Below are 12,995 nucleotides of genomic sequence, written 5' to 3'. Positions count from 1 at the left end.
AGCCCTTGTCTGGGATAGATGTGAGGATGGTCAATAAGTGCTTGTCGAGTAATGGCAAAGCACCTTATCTTACATAAAGAGCTTAAACTGTGACTTACCACTTCCTCTTTACTACGCACTGCCTCTTCATTTCATAAAGGAAAACTTAGGTCTTTACAAAATTATTTTAACTTGCTATATCCTGAAGCGGACACTATGGTGAATGCTACCAGCATGACCAATGTCTGAGGCACATATACAAATACTCCAATCCAATTGGTCCAAGTGGCCTGTGACATCATAGACAGGTGTCCAGAAGTATAAAAGCCAACTGCTGAATACGTGAAAACGTTTGTTGTCTTTTTAAAAGCTGTCTGTCTGTTAGCAGTGTGTATCTGAAACCTGCCGAGCATTTCATGAAGTGCCTGCCTCTGTGTCAGAAGTTTTTGACACCTGAGGACACACATGACTTGTGCGTTATGTGCCTGGGGGAAGAGCAAGAGTATCTGGTGCTCGAGGGCTCTGAGGATATCACTATGCTGAATCTCCGATCATGTTTGTCTCGAGGGAAGAGGGGCAAGCGTCTGTGCCTAACGGGTCGGGTCCCACTGCTGCTGAGGCACGGCAGAAACTCAGCTCGGGGGGATCGCAGGTCGAGCTTGTGGAATGGTTAGAGAAAGGTTAGGATCTTTCCAAAACTCAAAACGCAAGCTTGAGTGCAGCTTGGGATCCAGACACTCTTTCTTTACAGTCATCTGATGCCGATAGCACGCTGCTGGGCTCTTCTAGTCAGAATTATGATGAAGAGATTAATGGGTTCGGTGACGACAGTGAAAGTGATTCAGTCATTCCCACTTCTGGTAGTCCTTTCCTAGGTACATTTGAGGATAGTTATGTGCTAGCTCAATTACTTAAGGTCTCCTTGAGCCCTTGCCTGAACAGTGTTATTTCCCCTGCTTTAGCAGTTGGTCCACTTTCTGTGGTTTAGGCAGTTTTTGAAGGAAGGTCTTACCTCGCTATCTGATGCTAGTTGTGCATGGTTTATCTTGGTCTATGAGACTCTTGGGATATACCTATGTGAGGATAGCTGTATTCTAGCCCTTACTTGGGCTTTAAGTAGCGATCACTTTGAGCTCTTATCTAGAAGTTTTTTTCTGTTTGCCTTGTGTATTCGGGCTAGTTTTATTCAAATATTATAGCTATCCAAGGATAGTTGTGTTTTTACATTGGGTTGGGCTGTTCCCCTTTATCGAATCGGGTCCAGGGCATCAGTGGCTTTTCCCCTTTCTGAGGAAAGGTTAGATAAGTGTCTGTCACCTCCTTAGTCTCTCACCGGGTGGACAGGCATGCACCTCAGCATCTTATTGTTGCCATTTAGTTCCCCATAGTGTCTGCTAGAAGACAGAGCGCAAGTTCCCTAGAAGGGGAATGTCTTGGGTTCTGCATGTAACCATGCTTCCACAAGAGGGAACAAGACGCTGTCTCCCCTTGCCATGCCTATATGGCATAAATGCATAAAAGCATGGTAAACTGTAAAACGTCTATTATTTGTGGAAGCAAAATGCATTTAAATAATAATAATAATAATAATAATAATAATAATAATATCCAAAAATAAAAATGTTAAATTAATTTAATCAGCGCTGGGTAGATTACTCTCAAATTGTAGCCAAATTACATGACCAAAATTTTAGTTCATGTAATACATTATATTTCACATTTTACATCCATAATTGGACTACTTTTGAATTACTTTTAGATTACTTTTGACCTATCTAGTTTATCACATTGATTTAGAATAACCTTGTACCATATAAAATACAAAGAGAAAAAAAAATCTAAATAGAAAATATTTAATATTTAATTTGTTTACCTGCATGTGCTGTGACCATTTACCAGTAATTATTAATTTATTTATTTAATTATGTTGTGCAAATCCGGGTGTTTTTTTTTTTGTTGTTGTTGAATTTGTTGTTTAAGCATGGGTGTTACCCTAATACTTGTTTGTGTAGGTAATAATGTGCATTAGCTATATGAGTTTATTAGATCTGATTCAAGGAATGGCAAGTCCAACATAATGCATTTTGGTGTTCACACTGCAACACTGAAAAACGCTACCAGTGTGATGTCATGAGAGATGTGCAATGTCACACAAGCATGGCCATTCTCAGAGTAGTCTATAGCTGCAAATAGATTTTATAGCCATCTGCAGCAGCATATCCTCAAACTACTCAATGACAGAACTGCTGGAAGTGATGTTACCATCAGTGATGCACTGCATGTGTGTGCGGTACAGGATCAATAATCATTGTGATACTGCAGTTAGGCTTTATCACTAATTAAGGTGTAATCTTCACAAGTCTTTTCATACCCCATTTAGTGAAGTGGAGAAAGCAGACAGGAAATGGCAACATAATGTTTCTAAATCAATACAGGAACATTATACAGCCTGTTAATTTGATACTGTAGAATCTCATGTTATTGCTAAGTTAACCAGACATTATTTTTTATATATTTTCAGTATAAAGCATCAGTGTTTATAACTGTGATAAAAGATTTCTAGATCCTCTTTTATACTCAATAAACGTAAATTGGTTTTATTTAACTTTTTTAGACAAATGCTTAGAAAATAATAAAAATAAATAAAAAACACTGAGAGACTGTTTTTCCAGTTAATGCAACAATGATAAATAATAAATAAGCTTTCTGTGAAAATATAACAGTGCTTATTTAGATGAGCAATTATTCAGTCTTTGTTTCTTTTCTTAAGAAAAAACTTGGTGGTTAAAGAAAATAATGTGCTCTGGTAACTTAACTTGTTGGTTTAACTGCATATGTTATGATTTTCAAATAAGAAATTCTGGTAATGTCCCTTTTCCCGTAAACTAATAATTTAATACAATTTTATTTAATTAAAAAAGTGTTTCATTCTTCAAAAATAAATAAATAAATAAATAAATAAATAAATATATATATATATATATATATATATATATATATATATATATATATATATATATATATATATATATATATAGGGTAAATATTTACATCTATATTTATATATTTTCCTTTTATACTTGAGCCAATGAAAAATAAATTACTTGTCCTAAGGTAAAGTTAGATTTATTTATTTTTCATTGGCACAAGTTTAAAAAATATAGATGTGCATCATTACCCTATTTTTTTTAATTGGATGAATGATTTTTTTTTAATACATAATTTCAACAATACTATAAAATATAGGCCTATCTATCTATCTATCTATCTATCTATCTATCTATCTATCTATCTATCTATCTATCTATCTATCTATCTATCTATCTATCTATCTATCTATCTATTTTTATGTAATTTTATATTATTATTTATTATTATTTTTTTTTATTACATTTTTTTTTTCTTAAATACGTTGTAGAATTAATTGAGCTTTAGAAAACTGAAAATCCGTCTGCTGGGGTAAAAACTCGTTTTATTGACTTACTGGATGTTTTTTCTGCTTTAATATCCAGGGGCGGGAGATCACGATCAGGCGCGTGATGCAGCTCACCGCCGCAGATGCGCGTGCTATATAAAGCCCGAGCGCACCACAGCCAGATTACAACCAGCACAAGCTGTCACACAGAGAGAAAGAGTGCTGCTACTTCTCCAGAAGAGACTTCGGAAGCAAACACGCCATGGAGGCTGGAGCGAGAGGGATGCACTGGAAACTTTTGATACTTTCTTGTCTTTTGGCGGACGGGATGAGCCAGGACTTTGGACAGACCCAGTTCATTTGCACGTCCGTGCCCAAGGATATGGACATATGTGCCGCCACACTGCAGAACAGCGTGCCCGGGGAGGATCTCAAGAGCACGGTCATGCAACTGAGAGAGACGGTGCTGCAACAGAAGGAAACAATCATGAACCAGAAGGAGACCATCAGGGAACTGACTTCTAAGCTGACAAGGTGCGAGAGTCAGAGCGCGTCCGAGCCCGGAGACGCGAGGGGCGGCGCACGACGCAAGGAAACGGGCTCTAAGAACACAATGGGGGATGTGTCGAGGGGTCCGACCGACACACTGGCTCAACTCTCGCGGACTTTACAGTCCCTCAAGCAGAGGCTGGAAAACCTGGAGGTATGTCTGTTGTCCTGGAGCGCTTTCTTCCATGTCGAAACAGTGGATTTATTTGAGAACGCAGATAGAACAGTGTCGAGCTTCTCACAACTTTATTTTATTTTAGAATACATTAGCTCACTATATCCTTAATGAATAAGTGCCAAACAGTGGCGCATAGTCCTCTTTTAAAAGACGCATTACTCCAGACTGTAGAAAAAAAAAAAAAAAAGATTAAAATAAAATAGATAAATAATAAAATAACTATTGCAAATCTTCAATACCATTGATTTGGCCGCTCTTAAACACTAAATATTTAAGCGTATTGTAACCGTTTTTGCTGTTAATGAACATCATAACGGACAATTGTTATGGATGTAATAATAATAATAATAATAATAATAATAATAATAATAATAATAATAAATTAAAACGACTTTTTGACATGCAAATTAAATTTAGTGATGTTAATTAATATGAAATAATATTTGACTAAATTATTATATGTAACTTTAATTATTTGGATATGAAACACATAGCAGCAGTGCACTTGTTTAAGGTTAAATCTAATGTTTCTCTCACAAATAGATGTTCTCATCTTTCTTTAGCAATTCAGCCGGACTAACAACTCCGTCCAGGCGAACAGCTTGAAGGATCTTCTGCAGAACAAGATCGACGACCTGGAGAAGCAGGTCTTGTCCCGTGTGAACGGTTTGGAGGAAGGAAAGCCCGGGCTGCGCAACGAGAGCGAGCAGCGCGGGCGCGTCGACTCCACTCTCACCTCACTGCACCAGAGAATAACCGATCTAGAGAAAGGTAACCATTCGCATTTCTGCTCCCCCGATCACATACATGTTGTGGAGATGCATCAGGCGCTCTCATGACCTGGTTTTCCTGCGGGGAAAATATTCTTGGAGATGCCAGCGTGGGTAATGAATTGCCGTAGTGTCGCAGGAGAGGAGGGGGTCCACAGAGCTGCATTGCTTTGCATATCCAATCCCACCCAACCAGCTTTATAGCATGATTTACAGATCGGACCCAGAGAGTTTTTGCAAGCTCATGAATTTTGTGAATTTCCAATCATGTGAATCATGTCTTTCTCAGTCATTAAAATGCTTAATGTCCCACAGCCTTTTAAAAGGCATTAATAGTAAAGGGATTTTCATCATTTACTTGCCATCATTTCATTTCGAACAGATAAGACTTCCTTTCTCCTGTGAATTACAGAGATACTTTGCAGAATGTCTGCTCTGAGCTTTACCATTCAAACAATCATCAAGCTCCAAAAGGGACAAAAAAGTAGTCTCTTGTTCTGTATTCCCACTCATTAAGCCATATCTGCAATGAACACTTCAAAATTTACTGTATTAGCTGAAAATCGTCTATGGTACACAAACTTGATGTGACTTCAATGATTAATTGATCAAAGCAATTGGTAATGAAAACATGGAACTAATATGGAACTTAATGCATTTGAAATGAGGCAAGGTCAGATCGAGCTGGAGGGTTAGAAAACTATATAACAAAATACATTTTTTGTTTGAACGATTTCTCTACCTCAGTAATGATGGCAATTAATCGTGGCTTTTACTCTTCGTTACTAGTATCAAGCACAAGTGTAGAAATAATCGAGGGGAGGGAGGGTCCCGGGTGGGATAACAGCACTAGAGTGCTTGTCTTTCCACAGGCAAAAACAACCAAATAAATCAATAACATTTTTATACCATATATACACATGATACCAATCTTGTACATTGTATGTATTTGACAAAATTATTTTTGACAGTTTGCCTTTTTAGTGCTACACTGTATACTGGAATCAGAGGAATGATTATTTAAATGTATTCATATAATTATTTTTTAATAACAGGCCAAAAGGAAAACAGACCACTGGATAAATTTCAGCTGACGTTCCCTCTGAGGACCAACTACATGTACGCTAAAGTCAAGAAGAGTCTTCCGGAGATGTACGCCTTCACTGTGTGCATGTGGCTCAAGTCCAACGCCTCTCCAGGAGTGGGAACACCTTTCTCATATGCAGTCCCTGGACAGGCCAATGAACTGGTTCTTATTGAATGGGGAAACAACCCAATGGAGTTGCTTATCAATGACAAGGTATGTTATTGAGAAAAATTTAGGAATGCATGGTTTTTCTTTACATTTAAATTCATTGTTTTCTTTAAATGGCATAGATAGGCTGACAGGCAGATTGGTAGGATGCTGGTAAAGGGAATCTAATGTGCTGCAAGAATCTGTTGCTTGCTAAGATGTTATGCTGGTATGATTTGTCAATTTAGTTTAGTTACAAACTGCTCTGCATCTAAATGAACATGATGTTTAAGTGTCTTCTGGTTTTTGCCCTCTATTGTTGTAGGTTGCTAAGCTGCCTTTCCTGATCAATGATGGGAAATGGCATCACATTTGTATCACATGGACCACTCGGGATGGAGTGTGGGAAGCTTACCAGGACGGTGTAATGAGAGGAAATGGGGACAGTCTGGCCCCATACCATCCAATCAAACCACAAGGAGTATTGATTCTGGGACAAGAGCAGGTATGCATCCTCTGTTTAATCTTAAATTCACTCATCAGTATGCCAAAGTATGGCGTGGTAGTTCAGGATGTTACACAACAATGATTTAATGATGTGTAAAGAATATACTGTGGCTCTGTTCCAAAAGTGAGCTGCCCACGTAGCTGTATTTAAACTATAACATAGTCTGTTCCAAAAGTTAGGAAGCTACAAACTAAACTGCTGTTTATTTTATTTTTTAAAATACGTAGTTACGTAGCTAAACTTAAAGCATTGCAGCATTGCATGTGTCCGTTTTAGATAAGCAGTGTCATAATGCATTGAATATTTTGGGAGATTTCTTTTTTTGATAACGATAATTAAACAACTTTGTACTGGTACCTTGGCTGGTTTAAATATGACAATAAAATCGCCAGTAGATGGCGATTATTAGGTCTTGTAAGCACTTCGTCTTGGCGCAGTAATATCTTCACTAGAGGGAACGGGGGCCGATGAGAGGATTTTTCACGAGTGAAGATATTACTGCGCCAAGACGAAGTGCTTACAAGCACTTGCCATGGTATTCCGCCATACAATATAGTTATCCATTTTACACGTTTAGAAAAGCGCAACGTTTTGTTTTGTGTTACCGTCCTAGGTCGAGTAACACTATGCGAGTAACTGTATTTAAATAGGGAAAACGTGGAGGTGTTTGGTAGCTTCTCTGCTTGGTGATTCACTGAGTCATTCATTCAAACCACTGATTCAAAAAAACTGATTCATTCAGAAACTAATTAAGTGACGGTCAATAAAACTCACTCTAATGTATCACTAAATTACTTCTTGTTTCTTGAACTGTCTTTATAAAATAAATGCCACATTTGTGATCGTGTTCAAGTGCCGATATTCGGCAAAACAGCACACTTGCTTGTGCGATATCATATTTAAAAAATAAAAATAAATATCTGCATAAGTATGTTTTTACTTTCGCAACTAGAATTATATATGCATTCTAACTGAATATTAAAATGACAAATTAAATTAAATTTATGCATTTAGCACAGCGCATTCAGGCAATCAATTTTTACCTATCATGTGTTCCCCGGGGAATCGAACCCCCAACCTCGCGCTTGATAAGGCAATGCTCTACCAATTGAGCTACAGGAACACTAATATTAATGCTAATAATGCAAATAATGCTAATAATTATAATAATAATTATTATTATTATTTATACTAATATTAATACATTTAATCACGCAGTGAATGCCTTTGGAGTCTAAAGATGTGTTTTTGTTTGTTTTGTTTTTTTGCATATACTCGATAATGTTAGCTCACACATCATTAAACCAGTGATTACTATATCACCTTAGATGACAAATATTGCAAGGCAAGGCAAGTTTATTTATATAGATTGATTTCACCGTTGAAAAATAGCCAATTATAAGAAAACCTCTTTGAAAACAGTCCATTCTAAAACACTCTATAAAACAAGCAATAGACAAGATTTTGGCCCATTTGAAATGCAGAGACCTTCAAAAACGCCTGTAGGGATGAAAAGCACAAATGAATCTTTTATGGGCAGATTAGCTTCAAAGGTTAACAGGGACCAATCATACGCCTTTGAAGGCGTTCAGCGTTTATTTGATCAGCATCTCAAATAAATGTTATCCACCTGCAGGATACTCTCGGTGGAGGGTTTGATGCTACTCAAGCGTTTGTCGGTGACATGGCGAATTTCAACATCTGGGACCGAAAGCTGTCCGTGGGAGAGATTTATAACCTGGCCACATGCAGCAGCAAAGCACAAGTGGGGAACGTCTTCTCTTGGTTGGAAACCAGCATTGAGGTCTACGGAGGGGCTTCGAAATGGACATTTGAGGCCTGTCGCCAACTGAACTAAAGAGCACAGGAATCTCCCAGCCAACGAGAGATATGAGTTTCCAGGTGTCTGTTACCAAATCATTCATCCTTAAAGAACATTTCCAATCAAGAACAAACATCCACTGGAATTTTCTAGATGTTTCAATATTTCTTGTCTCTTAACACTTAAAACAATCACGTTTTTGTCATTTGTTTCTGGATCTTGAAGGCAAAAGCTGGTGTTGGTATTAGTTTGAAGGCCCTGTGGTTCTGCTCTTCTCTGGTTGTCTGTTGGGCAAGCAATGCCTTACCGGAAAACTACTTAACATGATATGGCTCAGACTCCATCGTTACAGCCTGGATCATTAGACCACTTCCTTTGAAGAGGAAGCGATGTAGTCTCGCTGCAGATTTCCGAACCACTTAGGTTACTGTTCCCCATCAGGATTATTAGATAGATCTACCCACTGCCTGGGATACTCACTGTGAACTCCGGATGTAGAATGTAAAACAAGCACAGCCGAGTGTGTTCTTTTCTTTTTTTTTCATGCTTTTGTTCAGTCTCATCACCTCCTGCTTAAGCATTTTTGTTTGGTCTTTTTTTTTGATGGTGTGTCTGTGTATGTGTGTGTGGGTTTGTAAAAAAAAAAAGATAATAATAACTTGATAATTGCCAACATATTTCAAGCCTGGGTGCCTTGGGCTGTCGAAAAGATCAGATCTTGACACATTTGTCATTATTTGCAAAGTACTTCTATTTATCTCTTTCTTTCCTTGTGCAACTACTGAAACGTTATGTTGATTACACCTCGTAACAATTCGAGCGGCCTGCGAGAATAGGCTGGCAATTCAACGTTGTTTTAATTGTGGCGTGTTCGGCAGGTGTTTGTATTTTTCAAGGAATGTTACGTGTACAGAAAACAGCATGAAAATCGAAATGCTGCAACAGCATCAATGAAAAAAACTGCTTTTAATTAGCTCATTTTGGGTTGAGGTTTTATACTGTATTGTTATATGCTAAAAGCATGGCAGCACTGAAAGATGAAAAAGGTCTAAATTTTGTAATAAAATTGTTATATCAAAAATAGCAAGTGTGATAGTGCCTTTAAATGATTTGCGATGAACAAATGCATGTTTTGTACAGTGAGTACAGTCCATAGATATGGAAATAATACACAACTGTTCTAAACACAATATGAATCTGATTGGAGCAAGTTTTCTTTGGTTCCGTGCTAAATATGCATGTGACAGTCAGTAAACAAACTGTGTGAGGCTAGGAGACCATTTTACCGGTAACATCTGATTTTCCCAGAATTTTGCGACACTTGTCCAACAATCTATAACTCAATGCAAGCACTTCTGGCTATGCAAACTGGATATTATTCATTGCTGCATTCTAAAGTGTGTCAGAACACAATTCATAACACAATGCAAGTAGCACTGCTACTTCTTAAAATATATTATAAAGCAGGCATTGTGTTGCCGCTTCTCATGGTTTCCAGCCAACTAGGGAAAAATTTTCTTTTGAACACAGATGGCACTTAGTTACATTACATTCTGCCGAATTCCCAAACATTTTGTCCCAGACCAAAAAATGTAAGACACAACCCTATAGCAACTCAATAGTAATGAGAAAACTGTTGATCTCTTCATTAAGTGGTTCTGTTCCAGAGCATACAGATATAAGCAGTGCATAACACTCACTAAGAAATATTAATGTTTATGACAGAATCTGATCTATTCACCAAGATTAAATGGATTAAAAACACATTTCCAACATTAACATTAATAATGCTGCAAATCACTGTATTGCTGATTTAGGATTAATTCTTTTTATCAAACTGCAATATTGAACTCATTATTTTAGTGATTTAATGATCTTTCAGCTCAAACCTTTGTACCCTTCAAACCAAATCTTCTGTTCAGCAAAGAAGGTATATTTTCCTTCCCTGGTTTCCAATATACTGTAACCCCAAGTAAAAATTATGTGAATAAAAAAAAAAATAAGGTGATTCCACACATAGGTTTACATTTCATACAAAGGTGTCCACTACTGCTCTGGGAAAAGAGGGCAAAGACCCAGAACTGCTCAAGCAGAGGCACAAAGCAGATTAAAAGAACTCAGGGATGCTGGATTCGAAATGAAATGTTTAGAAAGCTGCAACTGGAAAATAAAAGAAGAAGATAAATGAGCAAAAGAACAAACACTGGGTGGTGAGTGACTGACAAGAGTACTGTGGACAAATGAGTTTCAGGGGTTTAAATCAAGGAAGAGAGCGCATGTGAAACACAGCAAATGAAAGGATGCTTGATGCCTTCTGTCAAGCATGAATGAAGTGTAATTGTATGGGGCTGCTTTGGTGCTGCTGAGCTGGGAGATTGATGCAGAGTGCAAGGATCAAGAAAGGTTACCGTTCTATTTCACAATGTCATGCCGTCCCCTGTGGTCAGTGCTTGATTGGTTCAAATTTCATCATGCAGTAGTGCGAAGATCCGATGCATACCTCTGAGCTACGCAAAACCTATTTGAGGAAGAAATGGGGAGTTTCTGAGAGTACTCTATCTATCTATCTATCTATCTATCTATCTATCTATCTATCTATCTATCTATCTATCTATCTATCTATCTATCTATCTATCTATCTATCTATCTCAAAGTGACAGTTTCCATCTAAACACGAAAATGTTTAGGTAGTTCCGAGTTTTTGAATACTAGTGCACATCATGGTGCTCTAAATAACATACAGTAGTGCTATTACTGGACATATTGTGTTTCCACCACATCATCCTTAAATATACGCCCTCCCCCCAACATATACATCTTCCAGCATCCCTCCTATTCACAAGAGTATTGCACGGATATAAGATATCTCCACCTTGAGAGGACCTCAAACCAGACCATTACTGCTGTTTGTGCTTTCCTCTAAGAACTAGTGCTGAAATGTAAGCATAGTAAACTGACCCAAGCTTCTATACAGCAGCTACCGTACATCCAACACAGTCTCATGCAAAAACATAACTATGATGTAGTCATTTTAAATGAATTTTTACAATATGAAACGCATGAAAAATGTTTAAAAGTGTAAGCCCCCTATATGCGGTGTGTAAGCAGGTTGGCCAAAAGCATAGGAATAAGACTATACAAATTCGAACCAAACTTGTTACAAATTGTGTCGCACATCTAGCCTTTGATTAAATACCATTCAAATAAATGTGCACATGTAATGCAAAGGTTGCTACAAAAGGTAAAGGCTTTGCTACACCAAAATGATCATCAGCCACTGGTTTGGTGTCTCATTGCCTTAAGACGTCTTCTTTTGACCAAATTCTAAGGCAGCATCAAATCGTACACCATAAAGCATTACAATCAATACAAGATCAGTAAAAACATTCACCCAAGATGGCAGATGAAGTGAAAAAAATATATAATATTATCCAAATTTCTGCTTCACCCAATTTCTCTGTGTGCATTTTATAGTATCACAACTGTATGAAGAACTACACTACCCCAAATTTTGAGTTACTGTCTGATACAGTGTTCCCAAACTTATGAGGTTCCTTGTTGCTCAGGATGCTCTCTTTGAAGATGCTGCCTGCTAGGTTACGGAACACAGTGTGTATTTTCTCCGTATCTTTACATCTTGCAGTCGATTTCTCCTCTGCGGGTGGAATGTAATGAATCTGCAGTGGATGCAACAAGCTGGAGGCAACGTGAGCAACTGAAGTGAGTGAGATCCTAGAATAGCTCATTTTTGAGTTTCACCAGCATATAAAGCATGCAACTATGCAGTAACAAACTCACATGCCCGCAGATATACATCCATGCCAACAGCTGCTTGTTTAGGCATGCATGGAAAACATTTGTCCAACTTCCTGCCATCTAATTCTGAGATGAAAATCTGGGTACCATCTTGCATATTAAAGAGACCCTTCCTAGAAAGGCATGTACTGTACATGGTGGCCTGTTTTTTCCAGTTGACCCAGGGGCCTGTGCAGGCTTTGCAAAGGCTGGAACTACTGTATAATGGGATGCAGATTACTTTTCTTCTTTTGCTACCATCACCTGATTAGAATTCCTAATCGCTGACATATCCCCCTGGCTGCACTCTCAATGGTGACCCTGTGAAAAATGCATGATCAGTATAAGTGAACAACAACATCTTAAAGGTGGTCAGTAGAATGGGATAAATAGGACTTTGCCATGGTTTTATTGACATTGAGCCTGATCCATATAGATGTATCCTCACAGATGACCATTCTGGGTCAGGAGTGTCAGTAATGAAGGGGACGAATGGTTTTTCAGTCAATGAAAGAAATCTTCAAACATGTTGGAGGACAATACATCTATATCTATTAGGAGAGTGAGGGTATATCAACGTGTCACAATGATTCATCTGTTCCTTGATGAAGCTTTTCATCCACAGCTTTATCAGTGCCCTGATTGCCCATGGGAACAGCTTGAAGGAAGCAGTGGATTTCCCAGAGGAGCTGCAGAATGGTTATTCGAAATCGTTTCGACTCCCCACAAATCATTACAGATGATT

The 12,995-nt window shown here is 37.9% G+C and overlaps 1 protein-coding gene across 1 annotated transcript; it reads left to right on the top strand.

Annotated features, from left to right (window-relative positions):
* Positions 1–3,567: 3,567 nt before the first annotated feature.
* On the top strand, positions 3,568–9,538 carry LOC127944873 (neuronal pentraxin-1-like). Its single transcript, XM_052541223.1, has 5 exons — positions 3,568–4,097; positions 4,685–4,892; positions 5,947–6,191; positions 6,451–6,630; positions 8,270–9,538. Exons 1-5 carry the CDS (start codon positions 3,657–3,659, stop codon positions 8,489–8,491), a joined length of 1,296 nt encoding a protein of 431 aa, XP_052397183.1. The 5' UTR covers positions 3,568–3,656; the 3' UTR covers positions 8,492–9,538.
* The last annotated feature ends 3,457 nt before the right edge of the window (positions 9,539–12,995 follow it).

This window comes from Carassius gibelio, chromosome A3 (assembly GCF_023724105.1).
Source record: "Carassius gibelio isolate Cgi1373 ecotype wild population from Czech Republic chromosome A3, carGib1.2-hapl.c, whole genome shotgun sequence".
In the NCBI taxonomy this organism is placed as follows: domain Eukaryota; kingdom Metazoa; phylum Chordata; class Actinopteri; order Cypriniformes; family Cyprinidae; genus Carassius; species Carassius gibelio.
The sequence above is the reverse complement of the archived record's forward strand: the minus strand, read 5'-3'. Positions and strand labels throughout refer to the sequence as shown.